Genomic DNA, 27,570 nt, shown 5'->3' with positions numbered 1-27,570 from the left:
TTCAGATTCTGTGCCGCTCTGAGCCGTTGCCTGCAGATAAACGGTCGTATTTCACTCCAGTGTCTCTCGCTGGGCCGTTCCTTTCAGAGGTGTGGGGGGCGCAATGCATGCTGGGTGTTGTAGGAATGTAGAATGGGCGAAACCACGAGCTGTTTGTACAACTTTCTCCACAGCGATGGCGCCTATTTCAAATATTATTGCTTCTATCGATTACAGAGAACACCAGCTTAGACAGTGGATTTATCCAAGGGCGAGCTGCTCCTTTAAGGCAATTTCAGACTCATTTAGGAAAAATAAACAGCAAAAGTTCTACAGTAGTTTCAGCCATGATTGACAGCCAAGTTCAGCCAATCAAAATCAAACACAGCCGAGATGTGAGATCTTTCGCTCCAGCCGCACAGTTTGATTGTTGATGTTTTTTTGTGACAACCACCAAATGAGACATTTTGCAGAAACATCTGATTGCAGGAAACCACATTCATCATCGCTGACCAACACTTTCCGTTGCCAAGATGAGTCCTTCTTTATATTTGAGCACTAAAACCGCCCACACGCACTTCCTTGTACACTTACAGTAAATAGGGACGACCTTTTTGTTTTGTCTTAAAGTGTGCGGTTTGAAAATAAGTGCAGTTTCACAGAGGAGGCTTTCATTGTCTTACCTTGGCGGCCATGATCATAGAGGAGCCCCCGCGGACTCCGAGGATGGGGATGTGAGTCTGCGCTGAGATGAAGTCGAGGATTTGGGCGATGGCCTCCTGGTCGGTGTCGTCCCCGAACACCACGCCCTGCAGCCAGTGCTCCGTCATGAGGTCACAGATGCTCTTGATGATGCTTTTAGGGTCCGTTTCATTCATGGTCAGCACCTCCACGTTGGGCGCCATGTGGAGGAAGTCCTCCTTCTCCCGAGCCCCCGTCAGCGCCATCTCGCTGGAGTTCCCCACCAGGACGACGGCGATGCTGAGGCCACGCAGGATGTTGGGCAGCGCCATGTGATGGGGAGGCGGCTGGGGGATCGGGATGTAGTGGCCGCCACCGCCTCCCCCGCCCTTCTCTCTCCGTGAGTGGCAGGCCGGGGGCAGGTGGAGAAGGCAGAGCAGCAGGAGGAGGAGGGAGAGGCGGAGAGAGGCGCTGGTGCGTCCGGGGAGCGATGGAGGCGGGGGTGGATGTAGGGGTCGGACTCGCCTCTCTTGCTCCTGGGCGACCGAGGGGGCGGAGGAGGAGGAGGAGGCCCTGGAGTGGCCTCGAGGCGGGGAGGGGCTGCGGCAGCCGCGGACAGGCATGGTGGAGGAGTGGGAGAGTAATACCTGGAGAGATAGAGGAGGAGATAAAGAGAGAAGACGGAGGAGCAGGCAGAGATTTGATAAAGAGAGAAAGTAAAAGGGAAGAGAGAGAGAGAGAGAGATAAAGGTTAACATAGCACCATGTAGCATTGATTGGTTAAAGTGAATCGCCGAGAGGCAACATGCATCGTATGAATCAGTGGGGCTGCAGAACCGGGGCAGTGAGAGGGAAAGCTCGCGGAAAACGAGGCTTTAAAGACGCAAAGAGGGATGAGAGGAGAGGTCACACTCGACACACATAAATAGTGCATAAACACACACACAGATACATCGGCTGATTTACGTATAATAACACACAGATCAATAATTCATGTGGCACGTTCTGAGGCAGCATTATGGTATGTATTATGGAGGATATAAACTCTCCCTCCAGATGAGACGCTGGCGTCTTGACAGGGGAGGAAGCGAGGGAGCGAGGAAGTGAGGGAGGAAGAGTTCATGAAGGGGAAGATGAAGGAAAAGAGCACGCCGGCTCTGACTGACTGACAAACTGTCTGCAGCGAGATGAGTGACACGCAGACTGACCCCGAAATTGATTAGGTGATTGGCGGCTGAGGCGCAAAACTGTGATATGATACCCGCCCTCCTCCTTCAACCCCGATTGGCCTAGTTAAGCGCTCGGAGCAGTTTGCTGTCCTTCATCTTTTCACCTCCCTCCCACGTTCTACTTGACCGTATCCATCGCTCTCTCTCTCTCTGTTATTTATAGAGCTTTTCATTAATGGGGATGCAGAGGGGAGGAAGGGCCATGTGGGGCAGTGAGAAAGAAGCGAGGGGGAGAGCGATGCCGGACAGTCGGCAGACATGAAAAAGGAGCGCGTGTGTTCTCTTCGTGTTTACATCTGAGTGTGTGGGAGGCCGTGTGTCCTCAGCTTCCCGGCGTATAGTCGGTGTAGGTGTACAGCTGTGGGAATAAGATGTTCACTCGGCTTTTGTGGGCAGAGGAGCCGGGACGATGGGGGTGTAGTTGCTCATAAAGTTGTTCTGACTGCTTGTATTGTGTGTATATAAGTCATACATGACTGCAGGGGGAAGGTACAAAGACGAGCAGAAAGGCTAAAACAATAAGCGGCCTGCGAGAATGACAGCTCGTAAGACAGGAAATGACAAGAGAGGAAGGAGAGATTGAGAGAGGGATAAAGGAATGTATGCAGAGATGACAGAATAACTTCTTTAGGGAAAACTAATTGCTGGTGGTTCGTCAGCTCTAATTACAGGTCCCTGTGTTAATAGTCAAATGCGCACCGCTCTTCAGGAAGGACGGAGAGGTGGGAGGGAAGGGAAGGAGGGAGCGATGATAAGAGGCACGAGGAGACGGAGAAGGAAGGGAGGGAGGAGGGAGTGGGAGGAAACGAGACGGAGAGAGTGTAAACCAAGGAGGACCTTGGTGAGACGCAAAAAAAAAAAGATGAAAGAAAAGTGAAGAGGAGAGGAAGAAAGGAGCGGCAGAAAGGCGAGAGAGAGGGAGGGATGGAAGAGAGGCGGGGAGAGAGTCACAGAGAGACAGAGAGAGAGAGAGGTGCCCTCTTTGAATCTGGACTTCTCTGGCAGCACTCTGTTTCCATGGCAACAATTAAAATAGGACTACATGCGCACACATACAGACACAGTTGATGGACACAGAGATATACACACACACACACACACACACACACACACACACACACACAAGCTTTCACACACACACACACACACACGTTCTGCGATAAGCATTGATCCTTTAAACGCAATGATGGAGTCCAGAGACGTTCTCTCGCTCTCCTGTGAGTCTTTAAAACAGGTTTATTTAACACACTAGCTCCTAGCTAGCAAAGATTAGCACACTTTACACCAAAAGAGGTACACACACACACTCTCACACACACAAACCAGCATACACACGTTTTGTGATTAGCAGTGATCATGAAAATGCAATGACGGAGCCGGCGGTGTGGCGCTCGCTCTCCTGTGAGTCCTTAAAATGGGTTTATTTAACACACTTGCTCCTAGCGCAAAAGATTAGCACAAAGACCTCTGACAAACTCTGCATGAGAACACACGAACACACACCAGCACACACACCTGTTTTGATCATGTAAATCAATGAGCAGGCGACCCTAACTCTGTCGTTAACCTGCGAGTGTTTATTAAACACACCAGGTCATCGCATGGAAAGATCTCTGCTTTGCATCCTTAAGACATTTATCAGAGATTAGCACAGAAGCCGCTCACACACACACACCGGCACACACACACGGTTTTGGATTAGCATTGATCTTGTAAACGGAATGATGGAGTCGGCTGTGAAGCGCTCACTCTCCTGTGAGTCCTTAGAAGGGTTAAATGAACACACCAGGGCTCCGTTTCAGAAAGGTGGTTCAACATACCCTCAGTCTAACCCCGGACTGTGGTTTGACTCACCCTGAGCTGAAAGTCGCTGGCTTTTTGGTTTCAGAACAGCTGATCAGAGTTAGTTCAACTCTGAGTAGGTTCAGACTGAGTTAAGTGCGTGCACGCTGACTATAACAAGCCAGCATTAATGGAGCCCTGATACCACGATTCACCATGGCAACGGTAAACAAAAAGAGGTCGATGTTGGTGATGTAGCTGTACCTGTGAGTCCTTCAAAAGGGTTTATTTAACACATGGGCTCCTTACACAAACGGACAAGCACAAAGACCTTTGGCACACTTTTAACACACACACACACACACACACACACACACACACACACACACACACGCACACACGCACACACCTGCATACACACATGTTTTGATCATGATTAATGGGGCAGGCGATGTAATCTCGCTCTCCTGTGAGTCCTTAAAAGGGGTTTACTTAACACATCAGCGCCTAGCTCATCGCATGTAGAGATTAGCATGGAGACCTCGTACATACTTAACACACAAACACGCACACACAAGAATACACACATGTTTTGTGATTAGCATTGATCGCATTGGTGCAATGATGGAGTCCGGCGGCGTACTTGAACTCTCCTGTGAGTCCTTAAAAGGGGTTTATTTCACACGCACCAACTCATTGGCCACAGAGATCTCACTCTGGTGTGCAGCACAGAGACCTCTCACACACTTTACACGACAACAGGCACAAACTCACACACACACATTTTTTGATCAGCATTGATCATGTAAAGGCAATGACGGAGTCGGCGGTGTAGCGATCACTCTCCTGTGAGTCCTTAAAACGAGTATATTCAACACATCAGCTCCCTATACGTGAAGATTAGCACAAAGACACCTGACACACTTTAAACAAGAGGAAAACACTCAAACACACCTGCAAACACACCTGCACATGTTGATCATGTAACAAACGATGGAGCAGGCGACATACTCTTGCTGTCCTGTGAGTCCTTAAGGAGGGTTTAGCTAACACGTAACACTCAAAGTTAAAAACAAAGACCTCTCACACACTGTACAGGAGAAGAAAACACACACACCAGACTACACACACGTTTTGTGATTAGCATCGGTCATCTAGATGCATTGATCGACTACGCTCGCTCTCCTGTAAGTCCTCAAAACGAGCTCATTTAACACACCAGCTCCTCATACGCAGAGAAAGGCATACTTTACACAAGAACAGGCACACGCACACACACACCAGCATACACACGTTTTGTGATTAGCAATGATCATGTGGGCGCAATGATGGAGTGCGGTGGAGTACTCACGCTCGGCTGTGCATCCTTAAAACGTTTATTTCAGATTAGCACAAAGACCACTGACACACACACACACACCTGCATACACACGTTTGAGATAAGCATTGATCATGTCATGCAAAGTAGAGTCCGGCTTTGCATCCTCAAAAGAGAGGACCCTACACATTTTAAACATGAACACACACACACACTAATTACATGCGTAAACTCACACATCACACTCCCCATCTTCCCCCCTATCTCTCCCTTTAACACACAGTCGCCTGCAGCCGTACACACACTCGACACACACCCTCACACACATCCCCGGGGTACAGATTATATTAGCCGACGCAGTGTGTAACTGGAATGATCATTCAGAAAGATGAGGCCATTAAAAGTCTCACAGTGAGTCAAAGTGCGTCTCATAAAGAAACACAAAAGGCGACATTAAACTGCAGATTACCGCGGCGAGGTTACGACACTGAATGACCCCATTTCCCCGTCAGCCTGCCCGCGCGTCTCACCCACCATTTGCTCTGTTAGCCACACCAGCGCACACAGCAGCCGGATCAGTTACACACGGGTGGACCGCAGATCGCCTCCGCTCGCAAAGACCCCGCAGGTCCAAACCCCACACACACACACACACACACACAAACACACTTGCTTTTCCTAAACCTTGTTCTGATTACACATGCATATACATGTTTAAATATATAAAAAAGTGTGTTGTTGTATTTATTACTGTGTTTATACATACAAAAAATGTGTTTCATTCGCAGGAGAATTGTTTGTCCTTCTTACTGATCTTACAGCCTCAAAAACTCCTCTTATTTTTACTTAATTTACAACAACACAATAAACTTTTCTGATAAAAACATTAAAGAACAAAATGATCCAAAAAAAAGTTGATTTCTTGATAAATTGATAAATATAATCCATTCTTTAGATAACTGATTGTGTCTCGGGTTATCACCAATGACTGATTTATTACAGGGCTGTGTTAGTAACTTGAATCTGATTGGTTAACTACAGCATTCTGAGGTCTGTTGTTTCTCTATAGCAGACCGTTGCTACGAAGAACGCACCGTTGCTATGAAGAACAGAGCATTGCTATGAAGAATGGACTGTTGCCACAGACTGTTGCTATGAAGAATGGACCTTTGCTATGAAGAACAGACCATTGCCATCAAGAACAGACTGTTGCTATGAAGAATGGACCGTTGCTATGAAGAATGGACCATTGCTATGAAGAAGGGACCTTTGCTATGAAGAACGGACCGTTGCTATGAAGAACAGAGCATTGCTATGAGGAATGGACCGTTGCTATGAAGAACAGACCGTTGCTAGGGATGCAAGAAGGCTGGTAAATTTGACATGTGTTTAAGGAGGGAAAAAAAGAAAAGAGACAAAACAGCGGAGAGAAAGCAATTAAGGTTAAATGATACAAAAACTGAAGCTACGATAGAGAGATCTACAAAACCTGAAGACCGCACATGAAGTAAACATTAAACAGAACACAGTACGGGATACGCCGGTGTCTAAAGACGGTGAACGGAAAAGAAAATGGAGGAAAATTGTGTTTTCATAGTGAACTCCTTTACTCAGGATAAGAATCTGGCATCAAACACGGATATTTGAACCTTTGATGGGATCATTTTTGGCAATTCGCAGACATTTTATTCACCTTAATCAATATATTTACAAAATTTGAGGACTCAAACTACTTATTGAACTAATCAACCAGGGGGAATGCAGTATGTAAAGATGGACACACTCTTACAGGACAAGAAACCACATTTATGTTCAAATGCTTAAAATACTCCACTAAAACAGGGCGATTAAGGAGACTGCATTTGTGTTTGTGCTCCTGTGAATGACTGCTCCGGCTCCAGCTGCAGCTATTACACAGATTCAACACGGCATCGGCCAATTAGATAAGAACACAGTGTTTCAGGTTGTTACCCTCCCCGACCAAACAAAAAGCAGGTACTAAGTGGGCCCAAACGGACAATAAACACAGGTAATAGTCATTAATGAACATCAGGGCTAACATGGCTCATAATGCTGTGGTGGAAGGTTGACAGAGCAGCGGATGTGAGGCATGACGCAGGTATTACAGCGCTGTAATTGGCTCCACTCTGTCTGTTTTTTTCCTGCGATAAATCACTCAATTAGAACATGCAGGGAACCCACAGCGGCTCTGTGCCTGTGTCAAACGCAGAGGGCAGGTCATGTCGTGGTCAAACAGGCTGCAGACACACAATCAGGAAAATTGGCCGTCCTTCCCTCTGATGTGCATACTATTCCTGTCTTTCAGGCCCCATTAGGTTTGTAGGTAATCAATCCTTCCTTTTCTGTGCGCTGCATTGTTTACAGTCCAATAAGCAACTTGAGGAGCAACCGTGTTCAGATCAAAAGTGAAGCAAAAGCCGCCCCTCCACATATGTCAGGAAAATAAACGCCGTCATTTCTTGGTTCATTAAATCCCCCAGAGGAGCGCCTGTTCATCTGTTTGTGGTGAGTCTCAGACCCTGTTCAGACCTGGTATTAACGTGTAAGTGGACAGCCTTAACTACAGGTGTGAACACACCCGGAACTGCTTGCGGACGCTTTTAGATCCAATCACTCAGGCCACACACGGAGGTGGTGACGCATTTATCCACATACGTCTGGAAGCGAGTACGTACATGTGTCCTCGGCCACATTAAGCATCGCCTACTGTCCCCGTATCCACGGCAACGATCATGCGGATCGTTGGAAACCACAGAGCTGTACTTTCACTTTCCCGCTCTGTATACAAATAAACATGGCGCCTCATTCACCTTAATAAGACTTTAAAAACACATAAAAACAGACGCATTTGAGAGGCTCGTTAATACCAGGTGTTCAGATCACCCAGGACACATGGATAATACCAATTGTGTTCCACTGTAAATAGTAAGTTACACAGAGGCTGCACTCTGGCTTACTTCAGCCGAAAAAGAAACGTTTGCTGAAATAACATCATGATGCAGATTAGTAACAAGTCAAAATGCAGCTTTGTCAGGTCTGTCGTCAAGAGGAGAAGAAAACCACTTTTAAAATGAGACGTTTGTTGAATCGTTTCTGATACATTCAAGGAAGTCAGGAAATCTAAACGCTGATTGCTGCTGCATTTGCACGGAAATATCAGTTTATAGAGATTGATAAATATTCACGCTGGATGCTTTTGCTCTCTACACGGATTGTTTTTCCTGCATCCTCCGAAGCCTCCTGCTGATACGTGATTGGTCAGCACGACTTGGACGACAAACAGCAACCAGAACACTTCTCATGACAACGCCCGGCCCTGCAATGTACAAATGTTCTCTTGTGGTGATAAATCCACACAAGACAGGCAGCATCAGAAGGCTTGTGCGCTTGTTGTGTGCGGGTGATGGATTCGGTTGGAAAGGTTGTGAACATGCGTCTCAGAGCTGACATTTATGTTCTTCTGTTCCAATGAGAAATGTAACCTTAGCGCTAATCTTTAGCGACGTCTGATGTGAAATTGATTCAACAGCAGCACGTGGCGATATTAAAAGCATTTCTCAGCGTGCGGTAGCATTTGGAGGAGGTGAGCCCCGGGGACGTGACCAGCGGGGGGGGGGCACAGCGGCGGACGCATACAGATGAGCCGGCACATCAGCTGGACGCTGGGACGAGCAGCCCAAACCTGCGATACGTGGGATTATGAAAGAATCGCTGGTTTAAATGTGTGAACTCATTATGAAGTGCTCTGATAAATATTCAAGCAGCCTGTCTGTGCAGCCTGCTGTGGAGGTGGAAGGTGCTGTTTAGTGTGTGTGTGTGTTTGGACCTGTGTCTGTACATGATGTGATGAAGCAGCCACTCAGCAGCCCCCTCACCGAAACACACCGGCCAGGCTCCGGGACCAAACTCCAGGCAAAATAGTGTCCGTCGCTCTCCTCCTCCCCGATCCCCCTCTTCTTCTCTATTCTTCCATTCTAACTCTATTTATCTCTTTCTCCTCCTGCTTTATCATTTTGTCTCCTGGAACAATGCTTCCTCTCAATTCTCCCACTTATCTCTCTCCCTCGCGCTCGCACTCTCTCGTCGGCCTCTTCTCATTATGTGCTAAGTGTCGGGTTTGTCGATGGTGTTATTTGCATGAAAACCGGAGGACAATTTTTCACATTTATTGCCCGGTTTGATATTTAGGAGGACAGCAGAAGACGGAGAAGACGATCTCTCCGTATCTCTCCGGATGACTTGAGACGCGAGTTATCTTAAGCGCTAAGTCATGCGTGCTGAACGGCTCCTTTTAATTGAAATGAGAATGTCATGATGAGAGGTTCACATATCAGACGCAGCAGCAGCAGCAGAAGAAGAAGTACCAAGAGTTTGCCCGTTACGTCAAACCCACGCACCCTCGAGGCCACTTAAGAGTCGTGATTTCGAGGAGGACAAACTTCCCATGTGGCTATTTCTGCCCGCTAGCGCTGCCGACTGCTCCGGCACCATATTGCGCTTTTTCTTTGTGCGTTTGGAGGCTAAACCCTCAGGTGGCACCTCGCCCTGACCCAGAACAAGTGGCGACAGCTGATGAAAGAAAACGTTACCTGGACAACCTCTTTGACCACACAGCAGCGAGACGCGGGGGCGGCTGATCACACACACACACAACCTGTGGCCGCGTGGTGGGAGGGGGAGAGGGAGCAGACTACCCAAGGCCCAGACTCAAACACTTCACGCTGCCTTCAAGGGTCTGTGTGAGAACTATTTCTCAGGGTTATTTTCTTATTGTAAAGATATAAAAATGTAAAAAGCAAGTGATTCCTGTTTGATTAGAAGATGACTAAGTGCACCTTCAGCTCCAGATAATGAGACGTACAGATGTTTGTTATATATGGAACAATTATCGCAGGAGGAAGGCTCAGTCACTCGCTGTGCTTAAGGTCTATGATTACGCCTCTGCACACACTTTCTACTTTATTTATAAGTGTCAGCGTGTGTGTGTGTGTGTGTGTGTGTGTGTGTGTGTGTGTGTGTGTTGTACCCTCCAGGCACTCACAGCTGTAAAGCCCCTCTGCACGACGACTCCTCCGTCCAGAGACAGGAGGAGTCCTGAGCGAGCGGACTCAAGTCCCCCTGCCCGGCGAGCCACTCCGCGTCGTGTTTGCTCATTTTTGTCTTTAAAAGATGACGAGTGATAAATAAAGTCGTTTGCAGCTGCCGCCCGTCGTTTATATCTCATCGATATGATCCACATGTCTATAGGTCTGTTTTTTAATGTCCAATTGCATCCGGCAGAAGAACGAAACACGCTTCAGGCTTCATCTGGAACAGAACTATTGATCTAATATTACTTTTATTTTGTTTTCCGTTTTATTCATGCAAAACGTTTATGAAATTATTGAATGTTTTGTTTCTATAAACTTAACAAAGTTGTATAAACTGAGTTGCATCTTTTTTTCCCTTTCCAATACCAATTCCTAAACCTCGAGTATCTGCCAAAACCAAATACCCCTCAAATAGTAGTGCGATGAAAAAAAAAGACAAAATAATGGTGGAAATTGGTTCTTGTTACGTGATAATTTACCTGAAACCAGCTGATTATTGGGGCTTATTGGCTATGGTATCGGATCGGTGGATTGAGTGGAATACTTGAACTCGGACATTTCAGGGAGAATCGGAAGCTGATGCCGGTGTTGATATCGGAACTGTACAACTATATACCACAGAAAACTGCAGATGACAAAGGTAAGGGATGTTACATGTTTCTCTCATGTGGCTCAGTGGTTGAGTCTATCGTCTCTCAATCAGAAGGTTGGGGGTTCGATCCCTGACTGCTGCAGTTAGATGTTGAAGTGTCCTTGGGCAAGACACTGAACCCCGAATTGCTCCCGGTGGCAAAGCCACCCGTATGAATGGACATCCTGTTTGGAGTCTGGCACTCTGGCCTCTGTTTTTGTGAATGTGACATGAAGTGTAAAAGCGCTTTGAGTGGTTGCAAGACTAGAAAAGCGCTCTATAAGTACAGTTACAGTTCAGTTTTCCAATATGGTCCCAAGGCCTGAGATGAAGTCAATTGAATGAAGTGACTGTAGGATTAAGGGGAAGCAGTGGGGATTACTCCTGCTATTAAAGTATTGTTTGTGCAACATTGAGCATGACTGTATTCACTTCAATAATGCAACTGATGAAAATATTGAATAATAAAGGTTTTCTCGTATTCGTCTATTGAAGCGTTAAAGTAATAATCCTGAATATTTCAAATTCGTGCTCTTGAGCGCCATCCACTGACGATACTCGGGAAGTACAGAGCACACGTCCCAATCTAACCAGACGTCTACAGCTGGCTCCCTTTGTCACGGTTGTAACTCTTGATTTTCCTGGCTGACGGTCGCTTTCCTTTTCAGACTGTTTGCTTCATCTGAGCGTCGAGTTTGTTTCTTCTTCTTTGGATTTTCACTTATTCTTGAAGTTGTATCTGTAGTCATCCATCTTTTCTTTGTTTGTTCAGCCATAGCAGATTACTGTTTACTCGCAACACTTGCAGAGAGCGGAAAAGCAGCCGCTTAGCTCCGCCTACCCTCTCTGGCAGACCAACCACTGCTGGCTGATGGAAAACGCGTCACTAACTGGGCACCACAGACACCTTAACGGACATTTATTTACATGAAAAAGTTCGAGATTGTTACTTTAAAGACTTTTTTGGCTTTATTTATAAGACAGCTGAGGGGAGACAGGAAGTATGGGGCGCAGAGAGAGCGGACGGGAGTCGAACCTGCAGCCTCTGCTTTGAGGGCTACATCCTGTATATGTATCCAGAGCGCCTGCTCTAACCGCTGAGCCAAACCAGCACCCCAGTCTATTGTGTTATTTATATACAGTATGAGTGCGAGGCTGCAGACCCATCATAAATAAAACAGTAGTAGGAGTAACTATTTTTAAAACATCATGATTCCTGCTTTCCTCAGTAATTGGTGAGACTCGATATGACACGCTGAATTTGAGCCAAGTCTTAACACTTTGTGGATCTTGTATTGGATGCGATTAAAAGGTACGCCCCCTTAGACAAATCACGCTGATTCCCCAAATTACACGACAGCATGAAGTGGCTCCTTAATGAATTAATAAAATGATGAGGACCATAAAACTGCAGCTGGCCTGCAGCCACAGATCTGAGGGACTGTATACAACAAGCAGGGCCTGGATGCTAAAGCAAAGGGCTTTTACTACTTCCAGTTATTCACACTTCTCTGCCAACCAGTCGATTATTCTGCTTGTAGATTAGCTTTTATAAGTTTACTCTCCGCTTCAGACTGCCCTTAAAACTACGCTCCAGTCATAAGAACGCAGCTCTACAAACAACTCTGCATGTTAAACTGCCCCCACTTGGATAAGCAACAATGCAGACCCGCTGCCCGAGCTCCCAGCAGCTGTTCCTGGCAGCGTCCAGGCCAAGGAGCTGCAGAGCGAAGCCCGCGTGCCGTCCAAGAAGGCTCCCAGAGGACGCATTACAGCGCTACGGGAAGAGTAAGAGCCTCGGAATCGCTCGGCCAATTTACTGGACGGACACAGACAGTCCCAAAGTGAAGCGCTTTCTCATCGTTGGCGGAGATGTGGCAGCTGCTGGACGAGTGAAAACCGCCTGCAGCTGTTTGATGATGTGCTGGTCCTGCAGCTGAGGAAGGCACACGCCGGGATAATGCTGTGCGCACACACACACACAAAGCGAGGGGTCACTGCAGAGTGAGCGGATTTGTCTCATGTGTTTGTGTTTGTCCAGGTTGTGTGCTTTTGTCTGCAACTATTTTCCATCTCCCATCAGTTGTGTTTCTGTGTATCAGCTCTCCTATAGACACTGAAACACTCCAGATTGACAAATGTGTTTTGACAACACTCAGGGAGATAAGCACTTGGTCTCCAGGATCTCTCCCAGGGACACGTTTCTATTTACACCTCCTCCGCCTCGCCGAGGAGACGCTTAATCTTCTCCATGATTTGTGGCTTCAGCTCCGAAATCCCTCTCTCTTTTCCATCCTCTCTTTTTCGTTCTCCTCCGTTTCCTGTCCTCACTTCCCTCCCTTCTCTCTCCCCGTCTGCCTCGCGCCGGCATCGCGGCTTCAGTCCATGCATCAGGGGTTTTGCTGCAGACTCTATTGTCTGCTGAAAGGTAAAGCCAAGGATAGGAGGAGTGCGCAGCATGGAGTGACCCTCCATGCCGATAACAGCGCCGTAATCACTTTAAATGTGTTTTATTGTCAGCTTTTCACAGATTAGAGCCACAATAATCTGTCCTCCTCTCTCCATCTCATTCCGAGCTGTTATTTTTGGCACCAGGATTCTGCCTTTCTGGATTAGTAGGTGTGCAAGTGTGTTTTTTTTCCCTTTACGTGCGTGTGCTTGTGAGGTTGTATAGCGAGGCATCTGCATCATTCATTGTGGAGGGGAGAGTAATCTCAAGTGGATGTTGTGCTGTTTCTAAAAAGAAGATACGCTGCGGCTGCACGCTCCGAATCCGCCGCTTGAAGTGGAAATCAACATTTCATGGGTGTGCGCGGATACATCAAAAAACCTCAGCGACCAAATGTGCTTAAAGCGAGAACACGGCCTAATCCGACACTGCGCTGTGTCTGCCGCGTCTGCTGGCACAATACTCACATCGGTAACCCCGCGAGAGGGAGAGGACGCGGAGGACAGAGTGTGCACGCAGGAAGTAAATACAGTTTGAGGAAGTTTAACACAGAAGCATCATCCTCACACCTACCCACCGTTACTTTAAACTCTACATCTTCTTATAATTGGCCTCAGTGTAATTACCTGCCTACACAAAATCCTGTCGTTCCTACCAGTGCACTTAAAGTTTATGTAAAATCCGTCTGATTCATTCCTCCTCGGCAAACACGCTGCAGGAAAGCTCCTGTATCTCCTCCCTCTGCCCCTCAGGCTGCGTATTGACTGATGACTTTCATTTTCAGCTTCTAATTTTACACTTTCCAATTAATTCCAGGTATTCTTGCACGGGACCCGCTATGATTAGAAGCTGCCGGAGGATGTTTCCACAGAGCCCGTCATGCTCGCGCCGATAGCGCCCGTGCATATCTTTTTTTTTTTTTTCTGGCTTGTTTTTTCGCGTCATCATCACTATTTTCTTGCAGACGCAGGGGCTGTCACGGCTGTCTCTCTTCGCGGGCCCGGCGTGCCGAGCGCCTCTCTCCGCTGCGGGATGATGATGAGACTCCCCACAGGGATAATGACATCTACGAGCATCTCTCCAACGGATGTCCCCCGGATTTAATCCCACCCAACGCTCAGCCTGAGAGAGACGTGTGCCCCCGGAGAAGAGCAGCAGCGCCACACACACACACACACACACACACACACACACACACACAGCTTTAGCCACAGAGAGACAGACAGAGAAGCAGACAGGAACAAACACACCCCCACAGGTGGACACCTGAGCAGAGTGGGTCACACCAAAGTCTCCACAAAGCTAAAACAGCTTCTCTAATCCCACAACATTATGACAGGTGTTCTCCTGCAGACACACTATAGATATACCTGATCTCCTGTTACAGCAGCTTCTTCCAGCATCTGCTACGAGTAAAGGAGTCCTCTTCCTCCTTCTCACGTCCACAACAAGGTCAGCACAAGCGGGCAGACGCACAATGACACCGCTGCAGCTGGTGGACATTTAGTGTGCCGCTCAAGGACACAAAGACGCCCGGTAAGTTGCGGCTTCAAAGATCAGAGTTCACACTTCTCCAGGCTGCTGCCACGATCAGCCACACGCGTACAGATCGTAGAGACAGATGAAGCAAAGATGTAAAGGGTTTGTATCAAACACCAGCAGATAAACAAGAGAGTGATTTATATCGTTTTTTAGTAAGTTGGTTTATCCCGATAATTTTCATCTATTGCAGGGGTCTAAAACCCGGCTCCTGGAGAGCTAAGTTTCTCCTTATTCGAAGGGGGCTTTCACATTAGGGACCAGGGCCCGGACCCGAGTACACTTGACCCTAACACTCGGGCACGGTTCGATTATCTGTACCCGGGTCCACTTGAAAAGGTGGTCTCGAGTACGCTTCATGTGTACTCGGGTACGGTACGCATCAGGTGTGAAAGCTAACCGTACCAAACCACAGAAGTGGACTGCTTTTTATAACGTCTCCTCCGAAATCTGCGTATGCGCGCAGCACCACCAAACTAATCCTCTGAACTGCACGGCCAGAGTGGTTACCGTAGGAACGTAGGTGAGAGGGTCGTTGTTGAGATTTTCTCTAATAGTTGGCACAGTGCGAAGGTCGGCTCCATCATACGGGCTTGGGCTCATGCGATTCACACGCTTTTCGACACTGGAACGACATAATGATGATACGCTCCTTTTTCTTCTTCTTGTTTTTGAGGTGCATTAGCGCCACCTTCTGCTTTGGAGTCCTAACGCAAGAGGGGGGGCAACCGTACTCAGGCACGGTACGAAGCAATCGTACCTAATGTGAAAATGCGCTAACACACCTGATTCGAATGTTTTGCTCGATCCCCTGAGACGCTTCAGTTGGTCGATAACGAGCAGATCAATCAAACCAGGTGTGTTAGAGTGCGGAGAAACCTGAGACATGCAGGACAGTAGATCTCTGATCTGTTGTCTCAAATAAATTCAAATGTTGCACCTAAAAAAGACCTGATAGCAAATAAAGTCATAAGAATATTTGCATCTGAAGTGCAGACACATAAAGGCAGCTGTACACTTTTCAAACAGTTCATGACGCATCAGCTCCACACTTATAAATATTCATGCATGCTAATGCAGGCGTCCGTGGCTCTGTCTGTTGGGAACTCGTGTAAAAGATGATCTGACTCCGGCTCAGGTCAGGAGACCTCCAGGAGCCTCTCCGCCACCGCGACCCGCAGGACTCAGCCGGAGGGAGTCGCTCCGGTACCTTCAATTAGCAGCCCCATTATCATTCATGAGTTTGTTTGTGCAAAGCTGTGAGATTAAGTCTCAGTTAGTCCTCCCTGCTCCTGCCTGCTGATGGAACGTAAAGGGAAGCGACGGCGGCAGCGGCGGAGGCGGCTCTTTGCTACGTTCCACGCTCCGTCGAGCTAATTTGTGCCCCGTCGAGGCCGGGCTCATCCCCGTATCTCCCCAGGACGGTGTCAGTTGTTCTTGCAAGACACGCAAAGGTCATAAATTAGCAATAGGGCCCCTTGAAGGAGACAAGCTGTTAAGCTTCCACCTGGTGTTACTCCTAAGAGGAGCTTTTAAGACTCACTGTTTTGCATATAAATATATTCATAGATTTGGATTTTATTTATTTCATTTGACAGGATAACAGAGCTGCTGCTGCTGCTGCTGCTGCTGTCGCCCTCTGAGCTCCACTCGCAGCCTCCGTCCTCAAAAACAGGAGCCATCTTTGTTTATCTGAGCAGTGGACAACAGCTTCTCTTGTTACCATCCTTACATACCCGCTCTCCTCTGCTCTGTTAGGATCATCCAGCCCACATTCTGGGTGTGATTAAAGGAGTGGTAGTGTGAGGTAAACAGGCCACGCCGGCCTCCTGGCTGTTCTGCGTGATATAATGGTGTTGACCCCTGGCTGCCGAAGCCTCCATATTTAGTTATTAAAATCATGCAACCGCTAAGCTCCTCAACTATTTCACAACGATGTCAACGAAGGCCTGCTGCGGACTTTCTCAATTTCTGATGGAAAATTGAGCAGCGAGCAACAAGAGAGGGAGGGAGGGAGAGAGAGGGAGGAGGGGGAGGCAGACAGAAAGAGACAGAGCGAGGAGGAGTCAGAGGGGGAGAAGAAGTGAGCCCTGTATATTTTATTCAGTGGCAGCCGAGTACAATTCATAATCTGATTCACAGTTTTAATTAAAAAGTAGCCTTATAGCGCCGGTGGAAACATCTTGATTTATGGCGACCCGACCGCAGGCTCCCATCCACCAGAGAGAGTGAGTCCACCGAGGGGGGAGGAGGGGGAGAGGAGCAGAGGGGGTGCAAACACTCACGAGGAGGGGAAGCGTCTCGTTTCTCACAGCGAGGTGGAAAAGTTCAATTTCATTTATGAAGTATTTTACGTATGTTTCATGACACAAAACTAATATTGAAGATAAGGGAATTTTAAAAGCTCACACAGCAATAATCTCTGTCCCACACGTGTGCACACTCAGTGGGCGCCTCCTCTTTAACACTTCCTTTGCCAGGCCTGTGAAATTTCTGTAAAAACACATAAACACATCATCTGTAGGTGTGATTATGTTAATGTGTTTATAACACGTTTAAGAGAAATCTCAGCATAGATCTCTCTTTTAGGTTTATGAACATTATAGAAGATTATTTGTGTTGAGGGTGAGCATCAGTACCAGAGTGTTTGGAGACACACAGGTGTTAATCCACCCTGCACGTAGGATGGACTGAACCATGTTCAACTTTTAAAGAGGGGACTATTTACTCACTTAACAGCAGTTTGCTTATTATTAACGCCTGACTGGTGTGTCATTTTTGAGACAGGTACGGATACTGAATTTAGTGGGAAAATACAGAATTTAAATACAAAAATTACAGATTCTAGCCCTTCTTAGGGCCCGATCAGGACGCGTTTCAGCAGCTGGGGGCTTTTTTGTCATTGTCTTCAATGAGAGGCTTTTTGCGCGCTGCTTTTGCTTTGCAGAGCGCCTCGCTTTTTTCCGCTCCAAGCGCCTCAAGTTGAAAAAACGTCAACTCAAAGCAGAAAAGCGCCCGACGTCATGGGCGTTTTTTCTCATTGTCCAATTGGATGAAAGGTTTACAATGTAATGGTTAGGTTAATGAAAGTTAATGATTCAATGGTTGCCTTAACAACAGTAGGAAAAAAAGCCGCCCCCAGCTGCTAAAACACGCTCCATCTGATCGGGTGTTTACTTCCACAAAAAAGGCAGTGCGGTGCGCCTCGCGTTTTACAGCCTGCAAAGCGCGTTCTGTCTGATCGGGCCCTTACACTGCTGCCTTTGCCATTTTACACTGAACCAAGCGATGCCGGCATAAAGGCGCCCCAGCGTTCCGACGTTCCGGAAGCAAAACGTGCGCGAGGTGTAAACAAACAGCGCGTGCTTCACATACACACACACGCCGCTGTTCCGCCCTGCCGGCTCCGCTGTGTGCACAGACGCCGTTACGCCTCTGTTACTACCTCCCATGTTGGCTCAGACAGCCTTTGTGCGATTTATATATGACTTTATATATAGAAGACAGAACACAACAGAGGCGTAATAATCCCACATTGAACTGGCAGTGTGTGAGGGGAATGAAAATACTCTTTTTGGATTGAGCGATGCTTTTGCCCTGATATGACAAAGGGTTTTTTTCTTTATCAAATAACTGTATTAAAGTATATTCAACCTTATTAAACAGTGTCAACCAATTTTAAGTCATAAAAGTATTGTTTTCTGCACTATATGTTCTTTAAAAACCGATATATCTGTGATGTCAATATCGGCCCGATAATATTAGCTAAGCGACATATTGGTCGGGCTCTACTTTAATGCTTATAATGTAAAAGTTTCTGATAAAAACATCCTTAAACTCCAGGATTGTTTGAGGATCCTCCACATGTTGGAGCCATGAGAGGTGGGATCATTCCACTACATTCCCGATATCAGTCTCAAATATATCAGCACCAGCTCGGCTCCAGTCTGCGTGTAAGTGGGCGGCTCCAACCGACAGACGTACGCCTCTGACCTAACGCTCTAAATATAGAAAAAAAGAAGATAAATAGGAGGTATGGATATTGGCTCCGGAATAAAAAGCCTTTTGGAAAACGGCCAGCGCTGCAAATTTAACCGTGGCTGATGGAATTTGCTTTGGTCTGACAGTAATGTTAAGTTTATGTCGGGCCCTCTGTTTAAATCACCACCATAACAGAATCCCCTGATACAGAGAGGGTTTAATTAAAAAACTGGAAGAGAGAGAGAGAGAGAGAGAGAGAGAGAGCGTGACAGAAAAGAGAGAGAGAACAGAGAGAGAGAGGGGAGAAGGAAAGAGTGATTTCAGGAGTGAGATAAGTGAAAGTAAGAGCTCACTCTGCATCGGAAACAGAACAGCACAGTGTGTCTCTGCTTATTTACACTGGCTCACTGCAGTGTTCTGGTGTGTGTGCTGCCTCCTTCTGTGCTCTCCTATTCTTCGTCACTCTCGATGATTGATTTTTTAAGGTCTGGCTCGCTCGCAATCACGACAGAAGCCACAGCGAGAGTACATACACGCCAACACACACGCACACACACACAGACACGCTGACATGTGCGCTGACCCGCCTCGTATACTCTCACACACATACGCTCGGGCACAAAGGAGGAGGGTGCATCAATTTGAACGATGCATACACGTACTATCAAATAATCCACTTATGTATACGACGCAGAAGGCCTCTGCGTTAGTGATGAACAGGAAGTGTCTCTGAAGCGCCTCCGGACCGCTGCTTCAATTACACAACTTGTCACAAAAAGATACACACCAAGAGAGAAAGCAAGAACTTGTCTATAACGGAACCAATCATCTGTCGTCTGACGATGATAAAGCCTCCTTCCGACTAGCACCTTGCAACGTGAGAATTTAGTCGTTGAAAGACGACGCCTACGACCGGATTGTTAGCCGCACTTCTTTGCAAATATTTGATTAATGAAAAAGCAGCATTGTGTGATAGCTGATGGGTTCTGGGATTGAAGGCGATGCTTTCCGCCTCTTTTTACTCTTCACAAGGATGCTTTTTCTTTCATACAACCAAAGCCAACAGAGACGCCATCAGACGATACTACATGGACCACAAACAGAAACCAAAACGCTTTCGACACATTTTGTCCCTCGCCTACAGACTCTGTGCAGAAATTGTGAATAGAGATTAATATATTTGTAACTTTCCCAAGAAAAACAGAGCAAACTGCTCTATGTATGGGTTTCCTTTAAAAGATAGGGAGGTAGTTTAAGATGATGACTCGCATTTACAGAAGTCAGTGGCGTTGACTCAATGACCCATAAGGCTGGGTTATCGGGAGTGTTCGGGGTTCATTCCCGCCAAAACAGCTGGTTGGGTCACTTTGACCCATAGACTGTATAAAAAGATGGACGACATAACAGCTCCCTAAAAGTGAAGCCAAACCCTCTCTATCGCCCCCTGCTGACTGGCTGCAGTGTAGGCCATTAAGCCCGCCTCCTCCATGTTAACAGATGGGACATGAGTCAAACTATAAAATCAAAATACACGTCACACATGGTTTCTGTCATTATAGTTCTTATCATGCTGGTTTACATCCAAGTGTTCATTCTGACAAGTTTATTTTAAATTAGTTATCTGATGCTGTCAAAATGATGATTGACAGCTCTGTTGACCAATACGGCTCCTGCAGCCGATCAGTTCCGGATTAGCAGAGTGGAGGAACGTTAACCTCAGACCAACACAAGAAGCTGTTCTGCTGTTAAATACGCCGGCGTGCGGGATTCTTGCCGTAAGTTTTGGTTAGCTGAAGTGACTACGGCTGCTTCACCCGCCGATCTCTACTTTGCAGACTCTGGCTCCAAATGACATCACCATAAGAAGATGGCAGCGCTTATCACGGGGGTATTTTGGCATCACTTTCGTACAATGGGAGCAGATGGAGATGTGTCGTCCACCTATATAGTCATTGCTTTGACCCAGCGGCTCCGACGCAGGCTGCACAGGATGAAACAGTTGGTTAATATTAATATTTTATCTTTATTTGTGGCACACAACATACCTTAACTAATTTCACTGTACAAATATGATCACTGAGGGGTTTTTATTCTGTGACATTATTAACTAGCGACCTAGCTAAAGGCTCTTTACAGTTGATTTAATTTTAGCTGATAACCACAATTATTAAAGTGTGTCAGTCTCCTGGCTTCATTATTCAACTGACTTTACTGTCTCACTGAACATTAACATCAGCTAACGTTAGTGAGCTAATCAACGTGCTAGTTAGCAAACTGGACAGTAAGATAGTTAGTGCGCCAGTTTTCCCTCCATTATCCTAGCTGCTATACGTCTCCTCTGGCTCCCTCTGCCTTCATCCAGCTAGCTCAAAGGTCCCGTGCATCATAGAGGGACATCAAATCTGTGAATTTTGCTTCAGCTTTGTCCAATTTTCTGTTTTCCAGGAAATAAAAAAACACTACAAACAGTCTGTTCTTCCTCAATAAGTCATACTCCCACTTCCCAACCCACCAGATGCCTGCAGACCTCTCTCCTTCCTCCGTCTACACACCTGTTCTCTGTTCTAACAGTCATCAGTGTCCTGACCTCCCCCGCCCCTTGCTCACCTGCCTCCTGTAAGTACTGGACTCTTTCTGTCGTTTTTGTTGTCAGTTTCTCCTCGTTACCAAACCTCTTTGTTCTCTAACCTCGTCTTTTGTGTTTTGGGAGTATTTTGCACTTTCTACCCGCCTGTTTCCAATTACCTATCCTCTGCTAAATACATGTCACCACTCGGCCTCGTTGTTTTGCTTCCTGGTTTCTAGCTTTGTGTTTTCTTTTTGGCCCTGGATCCCAGACCTGCCTACCTACATGCTGTTTCCTGATGCACGTTTTCCTCTCTACCTACAATCATCGCTTGTACCTATCTGTGTTTGGATCCTACCTTTCTGCCTACGCTACACACTGTGACAAAAAAATACCAGTTAATAAACCTTTAAATTGTTCTTGTCGTCTTGAGGCCTAACACTCGCACTTATAGGGGACAATAATGGAAAGCTATTGTATACAAAAGGTTCCCATATGGCCGTATCTCCCCCTCATAGTCAGCGGTGTGAAGGTAGCACTTAATGCACATTTTGTACGTGTGAAAAAACAGATAAGGAAAACTATTAAGGAAATAATATCAGCGTACAGTTCTTTCAACAAACACGTGCACATTTCTCGCTCGTCTTCCAGTGCATCACGCACACACACACACGCGGTACGTAGAAGAGAGCTAGCGCTGCACTGTGCCCCCGAGGAGACGGTATCTGATGTCCCCCTGAGGCCTTCACTACTTCATAATAGATATGAGACACTCGGGCAGCAGGTACAGATAATGTCAGAGGGCAGATAATGATATAATTTCACTGGACTTAAAAATGAAATATACTTTGATGCTGGTGTCAAAACAGAGCAGAAGAAAACGGCCGTTTTAACCATATTTGAACGATGAATTTGAGACGTTAAAGCTGCGTTCAAAAAGCAGCAAACGTTCACTAAGAAGGCTTCATGTCACATTTAAAGAGGGAACCTTTCTGACTGTCCAAACCAGGACCTGTCAGTCACGCACACACCTCCATAATTGCATCGACATTATGATAAGAAGTGCTCCCATTATACCATCTGTCCATCCCAGATAAAGCCAGAGAGGGATTTATGGGGACAGTTAGCACATGTTGAAGGCAGAGAAGAGCTCATTGAGAGAATTAACGCAGACTGTGGACGTCCTACAGACCCACCAGCCCGGGCTGATTTCCTCTCCTCCCTCCACTGACTCTTATTAACGTTATGTTTAATGGAGCATCTCGGTGACCCACTCGGCCGACGTGCGTATCGGGTGTTTGTTACAGTTTCATGGTTTCTATGGGGGCCGTTTTATTTGTTCTCTTTCTGTTCAATGAGGAAAAAAAACATAAGAGTTTTGTTTTGTACGGAGCCAAAAAAAGAGCCCTTAATTACTTCCTGGTTTTTCTTAAGTATTCAGTAAAAGGTTTAATAATCAGAGGCAATCTCTCTCTCTCTCTCCGTCTAACGCTGTCTCTCTCTCCCTGTGTCTCTCACTTTCTTTTGCTGACTGACTCCCTCGGTTTCTCTTTCTCTCCCTCTGTGTCTTACTTTCTTTCTCTGCCTCTGCCTCTCATCTCCCTCTATCTCTCACCCTCTGTCTCCCTCTTACTCTCCCTCTGTCTCCCTCTACCCCCTTCCTCCGTGTCTTACTCTAGCCCCTTTCCCACTGGTCAAAAAACCTGCTAACAACCGGCTTTTTTGCTTAGTGGGAAAGGCTACAGTCGGCATTCAGACCCTGTTCAAATGACTCTGCAGTAGACCCGGGTGATTATCGCCTTGGCTCCGATCGGCGAACACAAAACCCGTGTCGACACCCTAATCTCCGCCCCCTTTCCGGCGCGATGCTATGTTCCGTCGGTAACTTCTGCAACTCCTCGTCATCTCGGTTACAAATTCGGCCCGTCTCCGTCCGAGCAGTGCTCGAACATCGTTCCAAATTTGTCCGTGCCAAGTTTGATACACAGATCGACCTAACCACCGTAACAGCTTCACTGTTTACTAAACCTGTTTCTGGCGCGTTTGTGACGTCAGACGGTTACGCAGCAGAAAAGGGACCGACAGGAGGATACTTCACTGGCAATGGGAAAAGAGACAATCGGCATCTATAAGTGGGTCTTCCCGGGTCTGAAAAACCTGCATCAAATATGGTGGGAAAAGGGTATCTGTCACTCTCGTTCTCTCCACTGTCTCTCTGTGTCTTACTTTCTCTCTTTGTCTCTCTCTCTCTCTCTCTCTCTCTCTCTCTCTCTCCCTCCCTCCCGCCCTCTGTCTCGCTTCCTGTCTCTGTCAATTTCAATTCAATTCAACAAGCTTTATCGGCCTGAGTGTAACAGTTACAATACTGCCAAAGAATCATGTTAAACAAACAACATCTAAATAATGATAATAATAATTAATATAGTATTATTAAAAATAATAATCAGATAGCGGTCTCTCTCTCTGCCTCCCTCTGTCTCTCTCCCTCTCTCAATTCAATCTCTCAAACATGTTGCCAAAGCAAAGACGCACATATACAAAATATAATCAATCAAATTTATAGTAACTCTCCCTCGCTCTCCCTATCTCTCTCTCTCTCTCTCTCCCTATCTGACCAACACACACACTTACACACAAACAATGCCCTACACCAGGACTCCCCTCCCCCCCTCTCTCCTCCCTCTCACATCCGTGTCGCTGCTCTTTCTGTACCTTCTCATCTCTCCCTCATTGCCCCGTCACCCTCCATCACCCTTCCTCCGCTCGTGCTAAATTAATTGGGAAGCTGTTGTCATGCGATACCGACTGTATTAGAGACGAGCGTGCACTGATGCGCTTGTTATTCTGTCCGTGCTCACCTCTGACGGCAGCGCGGGAACACGGGGCGAAAATGTTAGGTAGCTCTCCTTTGCTGCTAATAGTTTCTATTATCTATTAATTTTGTCTGTCTGTCTGTGGGTCTCTATCCGTCTCACTCTTTCTGTCTCACTCTCTATTCGCTGCCCTCTCAGTCACACAGACGGCTGTCGACCAATGAGTTCTGCTCGAGGTTTCCGCCCTGTTTAAAGTTTTCTTATTCTTGCTCAAAAGTGGATTAATGTTGGATCTATTAATAAAGTGCAGTCTGATCTTTATAAATAAACATTGATTGATTGATTGTTCTAAGAAGTGACAGATTATTGTGTCCTTTCCCATCAGACAAGCTGCCTCTTTGCCCCAAGTCTGATCTAAGTCCCAGCAGCCTCGAGCTCGGGAAAAACATCTGACGCAGCGCCAAACTCCAGCCTCATTTCTTTCCAGCGTTTTCATCAAGTGACAGTGTGCGGGAAATCGATCCATAATTCATCCATAGGTACAAAAATCTCCTGCGCAGGGAAATGTTTGTCAGGACTTTTCACAATCGAGCAGTCGGAGCGCCCGCGGCGTTTTCAATACTTGTGAAACTTCGGTCTCGGGGCTCTTCTGGGGGAATCGATGCAAAAACAGGAACAATCGACTGAATCCACAGAAGAGGGTAAACGGCTGCATGAGAGCTGCATCGTGTTCAGGTGCAGCGGGTTTAATCAGCCACACTTTGACAAACCTATTATGTTCGTATCCCTTACAAAAGCTCACATCACAATCTCCTCTCTCTGCCTTTTGTCTGTGTGCTCGGCTGGAAGTGTTACAGCTTCTCCCTGTGCGTTTATAAGACAGACTGGCACACAACACCTCGTCTCTTTCTCCATCCTGCACCCCCTCTTTCATGTTTCTCTCTCTCTCTCTCCGCAGCCCGGGCGCCACATATCACAGGCTCTGACAGAACATGGATGAGGTCCCTCAGAGAGGCATTAGCTCCCTATTGGGACGTCTTCTGCTAATCTCCCAGGGGGCATTTTTCCTTTGCACAACCCAATCAATAACTTTTACTGTTATCTAGTGGAGTCACAGAAAGGCCGCAGGAGTTCTTCGGGACAGCCTGCGAGGCAGCGGGCAGGGCAGAGCTTTGCCCTGCCGACTGAAGCGAGGCGAGCATTAGCTGTGACATTTCGGCGGCAGCAGGGCCAGGAGACGCTGCCGCTTGTGCGGGTCATCTGCAGATCTACTCGCGCGCTCAGGGACGGTCGAGGGTCACCGCCCACGCTTGACCAATTTCATCTCTGCGACGTCAGAAACGGACTTTGAGAGACTCTTCTTTTTTTGTGTGCTTGCGTCTAATGATCGTGCATCTCATAGCAGAGGGGGCGTAGCTGGTTTGTGTAAGAGCGGGAAAATAAATCCCTTCTCTGGTGTAGTCTGATTTATCGTCTGGCACGGTGTTCATAATGGGGAAGAAAAATGCGGCTAAGTGGAGCGGAGATGAAGAAAAAGAAGTTTAAACATTATTACTTAGTTGCAGCTTCTGCACAACAAGACATTAATCAAATCCTGTTAGTATGACATTAATCTCGCACTGTGACACAGGTGTTATTATTACAAATTAAAGCTGGTTCTGAGGAGCGGCCCTTTAATCAATGATGAACACAAAGTCAGTGTAAGTTCAACCTAAAACGAGTTTGTGCTACAGCAGAATCACTCAATATTACACCTTATACTTGTTGTATGGATTCTCACCTGCAACAAATAAAGAACATGTTCGCTTTATCATCTCAGCTACACAGCGAAACCTCAACACCCTGCATTGTTAGTCCTCCAGGCATGAGCACAAGTGTTTCCTGTCGATCGTGGCGGCGTAAAGATGCTGACCTGTGGCATACACACACGTATGCACACGCGCACACACAGAAACAAATCACTCAGCCGCTTCAACAACACAACCTCTAGGTGAGGCCGCAAAACAAGAAGTCAGCTGAAGCCGACGCAGAGCTGCTCTCGCACACAGCTGCTCACGTACCTGCAGCAGCTTTAAGTCAAGTGCAGAGATGTGCACATGTAAATACAAACATACAGATGTTTTACACAAAGACAGAGCTGCAAAACTGTGTACAAATTAACACACTTAATGATACGACAGTGAAATGAAAAAGGACACAGAAAAATAGACGCAGACAAAGATGCACACAGATATATAGACATATAGGCAAGGCTGAAACAAACACTGATTTTCAATATTAATTAACTTGTATTTTCACATTTAATCCATTATTCCTGATAGTGTAGAGGTTGAGACAAGGGGCAAAGACTGCATGAGATGAAAGATAAGGACGGATGTTAAATATTGTATTTTGTCCTCCTGATTTGGCCTGCAATTAGTGCCAAAAAATCTCTCTGTTACACAATCATAACTCATTCAAATTTGAACACACGGATATGATACACATATTGTTAGAATCAGCGTGACTTACACTTTCCGAGGATACACAAGCATCACAAGCAAACCCTAAACAAACCCGCTTACAAGCCATAGAAAAAAGACAAGCCATAAAACTGCAGAACCTGCCTGAGAATTTTCACGTTTTTTCGTTTTCTTTGGTTTCAAAGTAATTCAGTTAAAGTTGCCTCTATATCAATGGTAACAATTCAAACAGGAAGTCGAAATAGATAATTCGGCTTACTTTTCATGCTGCAAATTTCCTTAAATGTAAACAAATGTAGGCAGAATACAACGGGACTTAAGTTGTAGCCAACAGCTGACATGAACAGTTATTTTTATTATCTATTAACCTGTATTTGCACGTTTAATCCATTATTCGTGAAGGTATGGAGGTTGAGACAACAGGTAAAGACCATGCACGGATAAAAGATATGGAAGGATGTTAAATATTGTATTTTGTCCTCCTGATTTGGCCTGCAATTAGTGACAAAAAAATCTCTCTCCGTTACACAATCATTCAAATTTGAACACACGGATATGATACACGTATTTTTAGAATCAGCGTGAATTACACTTTCCGAGGATATCTTTATCTCAGATCCAAAACAAACAAACCCTAAACAAACCCGCTTACAAGTCATAGAAAAAAGACGAGCCATAAAACTGCAGAACCTGCCTGAGAATTTTCACGTTTTTACGTTTTCTTTGGTTTCAAAGTAACTCAGAAAGAGATGCATCTATATCAATGGTGACATTTCAAAGAAGAAGTCCAAATAGCTAATTCGGCATACTTTTCATCCTGCCAAATCCTTAAAATGTAAACAAATCTGGGCAGAACACAACAGGGCTTAAGCTGTAGCCCACAGCTAACTCAAAGACACAATAGCAGCATTACTGCAGATTCTAAGTTGCTGTAGGACTCTAGAAAACTCTTAAAAGTGCCCATTTTAACTTTGAAAATTGGGAATGAGGCAGCAAAGAGTCAGATTTGAAGAGCAGGAGCCAGTGACA

General features: G+C 46.3%; 1 protein-coding gene across 3 annotated transcripts in view; it reads right to left on the bottom strand.

Annotated features, from left to right (window-relative positions):
* Positions 1–27,570, bottom strand: part of LOC138604410 (glutamate receptor ionotropic, NMDA 2B-like) — a 153,871-nt gene that overhangs the window by 114,418 nt on the left and 11,883 nt on the right. For all 3 annotated transcript variants that reach the window (XM_069676337.1, XM_069676341.1, XM_069676340.1), the window contains exon 4: positions 663–1,307. In XM_069676337.1, the coding sequence (XP_069532438.1) occupies positions 663–1,307 (645 nt within the window). The remainder of the gene's footprint in view (positions 1–662; positions 1,308–27,570) is intronic.

Source organism: Semicossyphus pulcher, unplaced genomic scaffold (genome assembly GCF_022749685.1).
Source record: "Semicossyphus pulcher isolate SPU_LCO1_2020_fin unplaced genomic scaffold, fSemPul1.0.p SCAF_25, whole genome shotgun sequence".
Lineage (NCBI taxonomy): Eukaryota > Metazoa > Chordata > Actinopteri > Labriformes > Labridae > Semicossyphus > Semicossyphus pulcher.
The sequence above is the reverse complement of the archived record's forward strand: the minus strand, read 5'-3'. Positions and strand labels throughout refer to the sequence as shown.